Source organism: Tamandua tetradactyla, chromosome 3 (assembly GCF_023851605.1).
Source record: "Tamandua tetradactyla isolate mTamTet1 chromosome 3, mTamTet1.pri, whole genome shotgun sequence".
Classification (NCBI taxonomy): Eukaryota; Metazoa; Chordata; class Mammalia; order Pilosa; family Myrmecophagidae; genus Tamandua; species Tamandua tetradactyla.
In genome coordinates, this window is record NC_135329.1 from 137,312,831 (window position 1) to 137,326,216 (window position 13,386).

The 13,386-nt window shown below is 31.7% G+C and overlaps 1 protein-coding gene and 1 long non-coding RNA gene across 2 annotated transcripts in view; one reads left to right on the forward strand and one right to left on the reverse strand.

The window, feature by feature from the left end:
• The window catches only part of LOC143677715 (uncharacterized), a 187,143-nt gene that overhangs the window by 36,144 nt on the left and 137,613 nt on the right, over positions 1-13,386 (forward strand). The window lies entirely within an intron of this gene.
• Positions 1-13,386, reverse strand: part of SCN1A (sodium voltage-gated channel alpha subunit 1) — a 130,284-nt gene that overhangs the window by 9,804 nt on the left and 107,094 nt on the right. Inside the window, exons 20-22 of the mRNA XM_077154057.1 lie at positions 12,362-12,535; positions 9,690-9,812; positions 1,735-2,016 (exon numbers count right to left, since the gene is read on the reverse strand). Of these exons, the coding sequence (XP_077010172.1) occupies positions 1,735-2,016; positions 9,690-9,812; positions 12,362-12,535 (579 nt within the window). The remainder of the gene's footprint in view (positions 1-1,734; positions 2,017-9,689; positions 9,813-12,361; positions 12,536-13,386) is intronic.

Genomic DNA, 13,386 nt, shown 5'->3' on the forward strand with positions numbered 1-13,386 from the left:
CTAACTTAAAATAATCGCTTACTTGTCCTGCCTGGGACATGAATTTTGACCCGAAGAGGCTTGCTTCTTATCTAGTGAGCTAGTCTAGCAAAGCTTTCAGCATCTGTATCACAACATGGCTTTATTTTTACAGCACTAACACTTGTGAGGTGGTGAATGTTATGAGAAGAAAGCAAAATGTGATGCATGATGGCAGTGAAAAGAAAGGAATTTTTCTTTGCTAGAAAATGGAAGTTTTGTACTTTAAAGAGGGAAATGTTGAATGTGTCAATGGTGCAGGTCAATGATAGAATACATCCATTAAATACTTGGTACAGGAACAGGGATAAGTGATTTAAGGAATCGTTTCAATGAGTTACCAATCAACTGAGAGGTGATCTGTATAAAGAAAAAAGTCTGCAGTATTATAGTTTGCTTCAGCAGCAGAATTTATTTAGTGGCTTCATGCAGAACCTTCATCATGTATTTTCAGAATCACTTAGTATTTTAAGAGGTTTCTTAAAATTTTCAGTTTTTCTTTTCTCAATTTTATGGAGGAAGCAATATGCTTTAGTGATATTTACAGGTATGGTCATTAATGGAAGTATTAGAATAAATGCTTGAGGAAATATCAGGTATCTACTATGATACTTGCCAGAGTTTGAAAATTCCTATTTTATTTGCACAGACTTCCAGAATAAGTAAAAAATGTCCAAAAGAGAAATAGGAATTTCCAACAAGAAGATGGGATGAACTCAGAAAGACATCATAGTTTAGACACCTCTAAAAGAGCTGCAAAAGGGTTTTGATCAGCTTAGGTTTGTTTGCTTTTTTAGTCTCCTAGTTAAACAAAAAATATAACCCTAGAGAACAGCAATAGATTTCTGCCCAAAAAGCTACAGAACCACAAGGGAAGAGATTCTATAGCTTTTTTTTTTAATTCTAAGTTTCCAGTGGCCAAAATATAGCACTATTTTTATTTTGTTTTTCAAACAATCTGGACTCTGTTTTTATCCACTGTTTTTTGTGATACAGCTGCAGCTAAAAGCAGCATTGAATGAAAATGTTTAAAAGGGCCGTAGTCTTTTGCATTTCTATATATTGTCCACTATTTTTTTCTGTGTAAATCAGTCTTAACTTCCCAGTAGTGAAAACATTAATATTTCTGCTAAAACAGACTTAAATTATAGTGCTAAAAGGTCATTTGCAATGAGCCAATAGCTGTTTGGGTTTAATTTCTGTGTCAAGGTGTTTATTTCCATGTCACTATGAGAATCTAATCCTAAAACGTATGTATCTATCCTTAAAGGTTATAACTCAGCAGTGGTTAATTCCTAGAAATTAATTACAATCAAATCAGGTGTGTTAAGTGTATTTGGGGGCATGTGTAATCATGAGTGAAATGAACTTCTAATGGCAATATTTAAAAATAGCAAAGTTATTGATTTACTGATCAATGTGTTCATAAAGGGGAAAGAGAGGGCAATATGGGAAGGAGAAAAAGACTTTTGGAAGAACTGGCTATTATTCTTCTATTATTCTATTATTGACTATGGCTGTGCTCTTAAGTGTTATGAAGTTTCACCCATCTGGCCTCAGAAAGTTGTACTAATCAAAATAAGCAAAAAGAAAAGTACAATACAAACTTTCTTCTTAGTGGGCTAAATGATAGACGTATGGTCAATACTCTTTTATTCCAAACAATAGAAAAAATTTCTATTTAAATTTTTTTAAAAGAGAAAAGTGTCCACTTACAACTTGAAGCAAAGAGAGATACCCAAATCCTACATTATCAAAGTTTACTTTCACATTTTTCCATCGGGCAGTCTCATTTCTTTCTATTAGTTTTAGGCAATCAGAATGATTATTCACTTCAGTGATGTCAAACGTGTCACCAGTTGTAGTGTTAATACAGTGGTAGAATTTGCCAGCAAACAAATTTACGCCCATGATGCTGAAAATTAGCCAGAATATAAGACAAACCAGAAGCACATTCATGATGGATGGAATTGCTCCTAAAAGGGCATTCACAACCACCTAATACACAAATGGAGAAAAAGAAAAGTCAGAATTCTTATCGGTTAAAAAAGAAAAAAAGACTCCCCCTGGTAATCTTTAGTCTTTCTCAATTGCTTTCTATCAAGATTATTCTAGAATAGGTAAAAGTAATCTTAAAATGAAATTCATTCCTACTTTGGCAGTGTACTTAGGGAAACAAATTGAGGCAATATAACAAAGACATTTTTAAAAGGTCAAAAGGGGAGTGGGGAGTACTAAAAAGAAAAGCAAAATCAGCAGAACTTGCTGTCTAATGAAGTCAGAATATGTGTTCTTCATTAGAAATAAGAGAAAGAGAGAATCCTAATACACAAGATTAGTCATTAAAAAAAGACAACACAATAAGAACAAAAAGTAAAACATTTGGACATGAGTTGATTTGACCAATATTCTTTTAAAATAAATTTGAAATTCAGATGTATAAATATAAAAATATTACTAAGTACCTAATAAAAATTTCTTCTTAATTATTCATGCATTGCTATGACTAATAATTTTTGCATAAGAAGCAAGACAATTTAGCATTATGTATTTCATTAGATCATCACATCGTTTATTTCAAGCTCCAGTCATGTCAGATGTTTCATTTAATGAGTTAATTCAATAAGCTTATTTTAAATGAAACATAATAGAAATCAGTTTCTTGGGAAAATAAGAAAAGGAGGGATACCAGGCATAGTTCCCAAATCTGAGGCGATTGCATCAAGTTCTGTGCTAAATTATTACCTACTTTTCCTCTACAGAAGCATGCCCCTCCCATCTTTATTTTTCTGGACCACAAATAAAAAATCTGAGTTTTCATATTTGGTACACTCTAGGGCTGGCTGTCCCTGCTTTTTCCTCCACAGTTCCTGTTGGAGCTGCATATGAGTAACTAATTGTGAAGATAAGGAACAGGCTCTAAAATGCTCATAAAAGGCAAATGATGCTTCAGACTTAAACATTAATAGCTAAGTTTACTTCTGTCGGATGTACCTCTATTATTGTTGTAAATCTTATCCAAAGTAAACAGCAGGCATCAAAATATCTTCTATACTGTATCTGCAATTTGTATCTACCATATACTTTTAGAATAAATGAGCCAATCCTTATGCTTCTGAGCTCTATTTAAAGTCTATAAAGAACTCTAAGCCTTCTGGGGATACAAAACAGTATAAGAAATGGGCCAAAGGAAATAACAAAATCATTAAGACAAAATGGGGAAATGAGCATGAAAAAATTAAGTTGGGTTGTGCTACCCAGGCAGAACCACATGATGTGTGGTGTGTGCAGCCTGGCAAGCTGGCATCTTTTTTTTTTTCTTGGCATGGGCAGGCACCAGGAATCGAACCTGGTTCCCCAGCATGGCAGGTGAAAACTCTGCCACTGAGCCACCATGGCCCACCCCAAGCTGGTATCTTAATGATCTCATTTGGCTGTCTGAATTGATAAAACTGAAGAAACACTTATTCTGTATTTCTTTTTTAATGTGTGAATACAAGTAGATTTCCTTTGGATTCAAGGCTGAGCATGCTGAAGTCAAGCTCTTATCTATTTCCCTCTTTTTGAGAACATCTTGGGGACCCTCTAGATTAAAAACTTGCTTCTACTGTGTATACATAGATAGCAAGTTAACATTCATAGTTTATCCACAAAACCCAGTTTGGAGTGTGAGCAAAACACTAGTGACTCAACCTTATTTCTTGACTTTCCTTTTGCATCAATCATTAGATCTCATCCTTGTTTGTTCAAAGCCTTCTCCCGGCTGTCTTTGACTTTCCATTCTCATGGTTGCCATCTCAGTGCTGGTGTCGTACCTCCTGCCTGCACTCCCATTAGTCTTCTGACTTTTCTCCTTGCTTCAATCTATGTGAGAAGAGTGAATCCTTCCCAAGCCTCACTTTGATAATATCAGTTTCTTGCTTTAAAATTATTTAAGGGCTACTTACCAATTATCAAATATTTTCATTAACTTGATATTCAAATTACCAGCCAGTCTACATTTCTAGTTTTTACTTCCCTGGGCACCTACTCCTCATTCCAATCTGACTACTATAATGACCATATGCTGCACATTTAGTTTCATAGAATTGAGATGCCATTATCTTTGAAATTCCTTGCTCAGTATCTCTTTCTGAAATATTGTCTTATCAAAGGCATTAGTTCAAATAGGACTTCTTTCTGGGAGCCTACCTTCATCTCCCAATTTAGCCACCTACATAAAGATGTCTTTATATCTCCTTTAATCCAAGGAATAGAATTCTAGGGCTGTACAGCACCATAAAGATTATTTGGTATTGTGTTCTCACCTGACCAATGAGAAAAACGAGACTAAAATAAGTTACATTTAGAAAGGCTAGAATATAGAATCTAGTGCTCTTATAGTTGTTCCCACTTATCTGGTATCTCTGTTGCTCTTAGAGCTAACTGTATTTCTGTAATCCTGCAAGCTTTTTAAAAAAATTAAGGTGAAAAATATATTTCTGAATTTTCAAAGGCATTTAAAGTGCCTTGAATATAAAAATATAAAAAATGGTTGAGTGAATAGATGAATTAACAGCATAGCAGTAACTAGCTAAGCATTTATTAACCAAAGCATATTTTCAATTTTATTTCCAAATATGGGACAAGAATAATTAAAGAGCTGAACACGAGAAAAAGTTTGGTTTTAGGCATAAGTCAGAGAGGTTTACTGTGAAACTGGGGATTTGTTATGTGTAAACATTTGACTCTATGGAATTTGTTATTCAAGGAAGCCTTCTACAGCAGCGCATTTCAGAAAAGTATTTGCAATGTTGGCATAACTTTTGCCTGGGGAAAAATTTTTAATTTTTACTAATAAAAAAAAATTTATGTTGGAGAGCATTCAGTATAGTATTAGGGAATTTATTACACAAAAGTACATTCATATTTAAGATTTCATTCACTTAGACAATGAACAATCATAGAAAGGATTCTCTTTCCCAAGAGCCCCAAGCCATTACTTGGTTCAGCAAAGAAAGAGGTATATTAACTCTTTTCAGTCTCTAGGGCACTGCAGTAATTTTTCCCTTGTGGTAAAGCTACTAGACAGAATTGGGCTGAATAAATTGTAGAGAACGGATAGAGATTTCAGGCTGCACCAAAGTAGATTACAAAGGAAGAAACTCTCTTAATGAATTAATATCCAAAGTTCGTCTTCTTACAAAGTTTTTCGAAAGTCATTAGTCACTTATTTAGGACAATCTATAAAAGCTCACAGAATCTACTGAAACTATCTGCCTCCTGTTTTACTATCTTCATGTTTCAACTAAATCAACACCTTAATAAGGAATTGCTAATAAACATGCAAATTAATGTTAGGAATTTGAATACATGCAAAAAACTTGTTTGAATGAATTCTCTTTTTTAAAATCAGTACAACCCATGAATTCTAATGCTTCTCTACAAATATAGAAAATCTATGTGAATCATAATCAAAAAGAGACAAACTAAGGTCATTACCTTATTGAGTATGGACCAGAGTAATAATAGCATCTTTTCTAAATCTTAAATCTACATTTATGTTGAAGGATTAAAAAGTAATTACTTTGAAAAATATGATATAGTAATTATCCAAATAAAACAATTTTTTTCTCTGTCTTAAAAATAAATTTCTCTTTCTTTGCCAATATTCTTAAATTTCAAATATAAATAAAATATAGATTCATTTTCTACTTTAACTATAGTAACAGATCTTCTAAGATCACAGGAAGTTGTTAGGAGTGACTTATTTTAAGTGAGTTTCTGGATTAAATTCTCTCTTGTTTTTGTTTTATTTCTACACAGGTGTTCTATATAATTTAAATAAGAGAATGTTTTTAAATTGATTTTTTCCCATCTTTAAAACACAAATCCCTTGTGCTCATTTAACTCTTTCTTAAGATATTTTTGACATTATAATAGCAATAACCCCTATCAGCTCACACTTAACACAAAATGAGAATGATCACACATTCAATATCCGCCTGATGAAACCTGGAATATTGAGCCCTAGCATTGGCTCAAACATATTAATGAGGCAAAGAATCAGTGGCTCATACTGAGACATCAAGTTTCAGGACCCAGACCAACAAACGAAAAGGCAAAAGGCAAAAGGTTGTATTGCCTCAAACAGTATCATTGATTTGACAAGTTAAAACTGTAACACAATCATCCTATACAGAGTTCCCCCACCCTCACCAATGGCATCAAGTAATCTCCCCATAAATGGATAACTCAATATATATTTATATATATACACATACCTAAATTATTTTCAGTGACACTTAATAGAGAAGTTGACCATTGGGCTGAAATTCACAGAGGGTAAATTCATAAAGGTGTTTTTTTTTTCTTAAAAAGAAAATTTCAGACCATTGAAAATGGGAGAATAGAATGTAAATATTATATTGTCCCTAAAGTGGTACAATAGTACCCTTCCCACACCCTCCCTCCCCCACTACACATACGTCACAGTGAAAGGATGAAAGGTAGCAAAAGGGGTAATACAGTACCCATAATAAAGGGTTGAGGGGAGGAACCAGCGCTCCACCCCATCCAAGTTGGAGCAAGATTATCCTATTAAAATAGAAATATATAATTTGTTATTAGTTAGAAATCTAATATGACAGAACATTTGGTGTTACTTTTTGTATATGATGCTCTCTGTCTGTTCCCCTATCAGTGAAGATTTGAGTTCTTTTAAAACAGAAGGTAATTAAGATTTTCTAGATTAGGAAAGTAAAAATACAAATTTAAATACAAATTTTTATTTTATTCTTGATATTCACCACATCAATTCACTCAGTTCAGTTTTACAAGTTGAAAAATTTGGACTGGAAATTTGAAATACAATAAATGTTTAAAAGCCGTCAGCCAGTAATGTGCATAAAACATGCCGAACACAAAGTGCAACGTGATGATAATTTATTTGTTTACTTTCTAATTTCTTATCGAGCACTGTGCAGCATGCTTTACTCTGTAATGTTGCATAAAAGCACATGCTTTGAAAAAATGACAGAACAGCAAAAACAAAATGCGTGCCTGATTTATGCTTTGATACAGCTATTGCAATTTTAAGCTGCCAGAGAAAATTAAATGAGAGTTTCTAAATATATTCAAATCTCAATTCTCAATCATAATCATCATTAGTGTCTCCATCCTCACCATCTTAAAAACATCATCATCTATTATTATATTCTTATAAGTAAGAAAATCCAAACACCAGCAATACAAAAATTAGAATACAAAATAAGGTTCTTTTGTCTCTACAATGCCAAAAGGTTTTGAAATGACCGATCAGGTTAGTGTGCATGTGGTGCCATTAAAAAGCAAAGAGCATAAATGTGATGATTTAAATGTTTTATTTTACCATTTATCAGTATTCATAAAGAGTTTATATTTTAAAAACTCCAAGTTTCAAAAATTCACCTCTCCTTATAATATAAAAAGAATTATTGACCAACAATTTAATAAGGTTAATTCTGTAAAAAATCACAAGTCCATGCAAAAGACCAATTTTGTCATGGAAACAAAGTGTTATATATGGCAGCATATGACCATTTCATGGATTTAATAAATGCCCAAAAGGTTAAATTTGAAAAGTTTACAGCAGCGTCACATATTTAGTGTTATTCAGATTTCAAAAGTTTTTAAAGATATATTGCTTTGATTTAGATTTAAAATTAATTTCTATTTCTAGAACTGAAACTGTCAGTCTGAAACAAGTAAAAGTGTCATTTTAATTGGAAAATAAACTTAATTTTTACATACCTGGAGAGAATTTCTGATAAAGTTTTATTTAAAATGTGAGCATCTCTGTGAGAAATATAATAAGATTGCTTGTATTATATTGTGTTTAATTGTTTCTAATGAGAGAAGCATTTTCATATATGTTAGGGAAATTGAAGACAAATTGTAAGTTCTTAAAAAATATTTAAAACAAAAAACAAAACACCACAACAACAGTAATCAAAACAGTGTGTACAGCACAGTGAACCCTGATGCAAACTAGGGACTCTATTAATAATATAATAATATTGTTTCATCAATTGTATCAAAAGTGCCACAGTAATGTAAAGTGTTAATAATAGGGAAAACTGCATGTGTGGGGGAGAGCATATGGGAATTCTGTACTTTGTGTATGATTTTTCTGTAAAGCCAAAACTTCTCTAATCAGAAACAAATCTACAAGAAGACAATAATAACAATAAGCTGGTGTAGCAGTGATATAAAAATATGTGTATAGATCAGTGGAAGAGAATTAGGTGCTCAGAAATAAACCTCACATTTATGGTAAATTATTTTTTATTAGAGTGCCAAAACAATTCAATACAGGAAGAACAGTTTTCAACAAATGGTGCTGGGACAACTGAATATCCACATGTAAAAGAACATAGTTGGGGAACTACTGCTTTTGGGTACAAAATTCCTATTTGGGGTGATGGCAATGTTCTAAAATAAATTTTGGTGATAGCTGCATATCTCTGTAAATACAATAAAACCCATCAAACTGTACACTTATAAATGGGTAAGTTTATGGTATGTAATTATATGTCAATAAAGTTTTTAAAAATAAAAAAATAAAAGGGATATTTATAATAAAGTTTAGTTTGGAAGGTAACATAAGGTTATAAATGGGCTACGGTACAAATGGAAAATTACAGCTTAGTTTCTATAAACTTAACCTTACGAGTGGAATCACACTTAATTCGGGAGTTTTGTTTTGTTAAAAGAAAATTTGATTTTGTAACAAGAGAATTAATAAAATTAGATCACATATAAAAGGCGTGGACAATAACAAATTAATAATGGCAAAGTTTCTAACCTATTAGAATCATGGCCAAAGGTTTAATGTTTCCTCAAAAGGAGGAATATAAAATTTTGTGTGACTGACAAATGAGCTTTAAGTTATAGTTAATTTATGGATCACCTATAGTATTGAGTCCAAAATTATATTTTCTCTTTATATTATAAGTGTTTTGTTTTACTGCCAGAAAACAAATGTCTGGATTGATATTTAATCTTCAAGTTAGTATTAGTATTTATACAAATCAAGAAGAGTAATATAGTTGCAAATTGATACTATATTAAACATAACTTTAAGAAGTATAAAATTCAGTCAACATTTTATATCTACTCGAATATATTCAAATAATGCAAAACTTGGCATTTTAAGAATTCTTGAATATGTTCAAATAATTCAAAGTTTGACATTATATAGACAAAAATCTTGACAACTTCTTTTTCCTTTACAGTTATACTTAGGCATATATGCAATTCATAATATTTTCAATAAAACACATTAAATACAATTAAATCATCAAAAATAGAAGTACATAACTTAGAATTCACTTTACTTATTATATCATTACACACAGTACCTTAATAGCATACTGCTATTTTATATACATGTTGTAAGGAAACTCCCAAGAATGGATTAGAAAATAAAGTCAATCTAATGAGCAGAAGGAAAAAGTGATACATCATTTCAAGGGAGGCCTTAGTTCTCTTGCATATCACCTAGAAATAGATATGCAATAGATAAAAGGATAAAGTAGCAATTTTGCAAGGATTTGCCATTCCTTTTGCATGCATGGGATTTATATTTTTACAGTTTAATCTACATTAATTTTGGCTATAAGCAATACTTTAGCTTCCTTCATTTTCCTTACCCTCATCCCTTCAAATCGTGATAAGGCTCTGAGAGGTCTCAGAGCTCTTAGTGTCCTGAGGGATTTGATGGCACCAAGTTCCGAATAGCCCAAGGCATTTGCTGTTAAACTGACCAATGAAACCTGCACAGCAAAAAAAGTAAATAAGCACACAAACAAGCAAACAAATAGAATCCTTGTCATTCAATTTGTAGTTGCTATGTAATATAAAAAAAAATACAATTTTTGCTTGTAAGTACTCAAAGGATGAAATGTAGAACAGTTTTAGAAAACCTTTTAAAAATCTAGGAAAATGGGGTGGTGCAACCGTGGCTCATGCCTGCTGAGCTGGAAACCCGGGTTTGATTGCTGGAGCTTGACCATGCAAAATATTAAAAAGTAAAAAATAGTCTAAGAAAATAATTTGAAGCCAAAAAAGTCATTTTTAAGACAGTATCTAAAAGCCATTAAAAAAACTTAAATATCATGTAACTTATTAATCATTCTGCTAATTTATTAGTGGGGCACTTAGAAAAACTAAATAAAAAATTTAATTAAAAAGAAAGAAATCCAGCATAAGAAAATATCATTGGTTATCCTCCCTTAATTTTAGTAAGTTACTGTTGACTTTAGGGCTTTGCTTATAGCTACTTCATAAAATAAAAAAAACTGTTATTGTACCTGAACAAACAAGAAGTGTCTATCCAAAATCAATATATCCAGCTAATTAGCTAATTAATCGGTACTCTCAGAAATTAAATTCTAAATCAGTTTTAAATGTGATTTCTTTATTTGCCTTGCTAAGAGCTTGTGTTTTCACCTGTTTACAGCTTATTTCTGTGTAAATAATGTAATTTAAAAAGATGTCCATCATGGAACTTTCTCAATGTTTTTAATACAAATTTACCCCTTCTATACAGTATCTGGTCCTAAATGGCCAATCAATAAATATTTACCTAATATAAGTGAATGGAAGTACTTCATTTGTATGGAATATGTGTAAGAGAAGGAAAAAACCTTAAGTATCTCATTCACTAAATAAAGAATTTACCAAAACTTCATATCTAAGCAGAATTGCAATTTCTTTGGTTTAAAAGTGTTGAAAGTATTGATAGTTTTAGAAGTTTGAAAGTGTTGAAAGCTTGAAAGTATTGGATGGTTTCACATATGCTAGATACTATTCTTGCAGTACTTTCTATTTTTAAATGCATTTGAGCTGCCTTATTTGTAGAGTACACTTTTTTCATTATTTGAGGTATGCTAAAATTATTTTAATCTTTTGTAGAGTTCAACACTTACCCGCATGAAATAATTTAAAAAAACACTGAAAAATAAAATTATTGTTAAACTGCAAAATTCCTTTTAGAATTGTTTTTTTAAAATATTTCAGATGGCTATAAAAAACAACTTTTTGGGAGAAATGAAACTAAATTTCTTCCACTAAAAAGCCTAGATATGTAATAAGCACAATAGAGGAAAGGAGAATTCAGGAAGTTTCAACAAGGTTAACTTGTATTCAGATGTAAAATCTAACGTAAATACCAAAAGGAATTGAAATATAGCTTCTAATGCTTGAAATCTTAATATTAAAAGCTTTTTCTCTTTTATGATGCATGAGGTAATTACTGTTTTGAGGTTTTTCCCAATTCATTCATTTTAGGTTAACTTCATTAAGCTTCCCAAATAGCTTTGTCTTTTGTCTTTGTTCAGAATCAGGAGACAAAAAAAATATATGACTCTTAGCTCTAGAAACATTATCCACAAGAAACCCACATAGTCCTACTGGACTACTATTCTTTTATATCAAATTGTTGCCTATAAAATCTGTGACATTTTAGACAGATTTTTCCAAAACTGAAAGTATGCCAGATTGATAATATAAAACACGATGTTTGACTATAATAAATCTTGAAGGCAACAGTTTGTAAATTGAAGTATTAATCATTGGGCATAAACACCATGAAGGGCTGTTTGGTATCTTAAAGGCTTGGTGCAATTCTAATCTACATTCTAGGGAAACTCCGTGCCCAGCATGTGATAGTAGTGTATTGCCCTACTCTTTGGCATAGTTTACTTTCTAGAATGGATTTATCTGCTCTTTAAAAAATTTGATGAGATCAAAGGTAAGTGTTTTTTAAATGACAATGGTGGTGTCCTCATTCTCAGCACTGTTTACTGAGTGCCTTTAATAGCATGTTTTACTATCAGCATTTTGCAGAGCTAGGGGTCAAGAATCAAGAAACTTAATGAGATAAAAATCAGTAAGTTGTGGGGCTGGCTTTCAAAATTCCCAACATACGCTTTAAATTTCACATTTCACCACTTTTGCTACAAACTGCTGATTAAAAAAATATGTTTTAATAACATATGTAGTAACATGTTCAGCCTCAAATCCTCTATTTTAACCACTTTAAGTGTACAATTCAGTTGTATGAAGGCTGTGGCTTTTTTGTTCGGTAAGGTTTTTAATCCTAGATAACCTACCATAAATCCCATCCTCCAACCCCATTTTAAACTAGTACTAAATTACCTCATTTCCTCCAAAAACTACACTATCACTTAGGGAATGAGTTTAGTGTTCAAGTAGCATGCCAGTCAAAACAACATAGTGGTCTGCAATTCACTGTTTTAGAATTAGCATTGAAATACCACAAATACCTTCAATGGAAGGCAAAGGTATGGAGAATACCTACATCAACAATTAAGAAGTCCAGCCAACACCAGGCATTGGTAAAATAAGTTTGATAGCCATATGCTACCCATTTTAGAAGCATTTCCAGAATGAAAATGTAAGTGAAAACCTTGTCAGCATATTCCAACATGGTCTTAATTGTCTTTCGCTGATCAATATATATATCTTCAAATGCCTATAAAGAAAAAGACATACATTTTAGCTTTCAAAAAATACTACAATATCTAAGCCTTTTTTCTGATCTAAAATATATATAGCATTCCTTTGGAATAGGAGAGCAGAAAATCGGTAGCTGTTGTTGATCTTTTTTTTTCTCTCAAAGATCTTTTAATTATTCAGTTGGATGAAAAGCTAGACTCTCCATTACTAGAATAGTCAGAAGAAAGAAGTGAAGGCATAATTCCAATGAATTAATTTAACTTTTCAAAAAATAGTTCTTAATATCATATAGTGATATGCTGCCACCCCAACTTGAACCTGTTGCTTTCGTTTCATTTCTTTTGCTTCCTCCTGTTTTTCTTCTGCCACTCATGAGAGGTTGAAGAAATAAAAAGTGAAGACTTATTTATATTTCACAAAGCATATATAGCAATTAATCAGTGAACTGTCAAATTTTATTAAATATTTGGGTTCATCTGCCATATTTTGCTTCCTAATTTTGCTAATAGTTTATATTTTAGCATCATAATGTGACAATGATGATAAAATGAAATTACTTCTTGATTAGAAAACCACAATCTGCATCCTTCTAATATGAAACTTTCTCTGGTTTACATCTAAGTATACATTCCTTTCAATGATGAAAGACTATTTCTTGTCTAAAGTGGCTTGTAGAGAAAATTTATTTCATCAGAGAAATACACAGGAAAATATAGACCTATGTTATAATTACAAATGTAATTTTTTAATTAATTAAAAAAATTACAAGAAAGAAACACAAACATTTTTAACATATGCTCATTCCGTTCTACATATATAATCAGCAATTCACAACATCATCACATAGTTCCATATTCATCATCATGA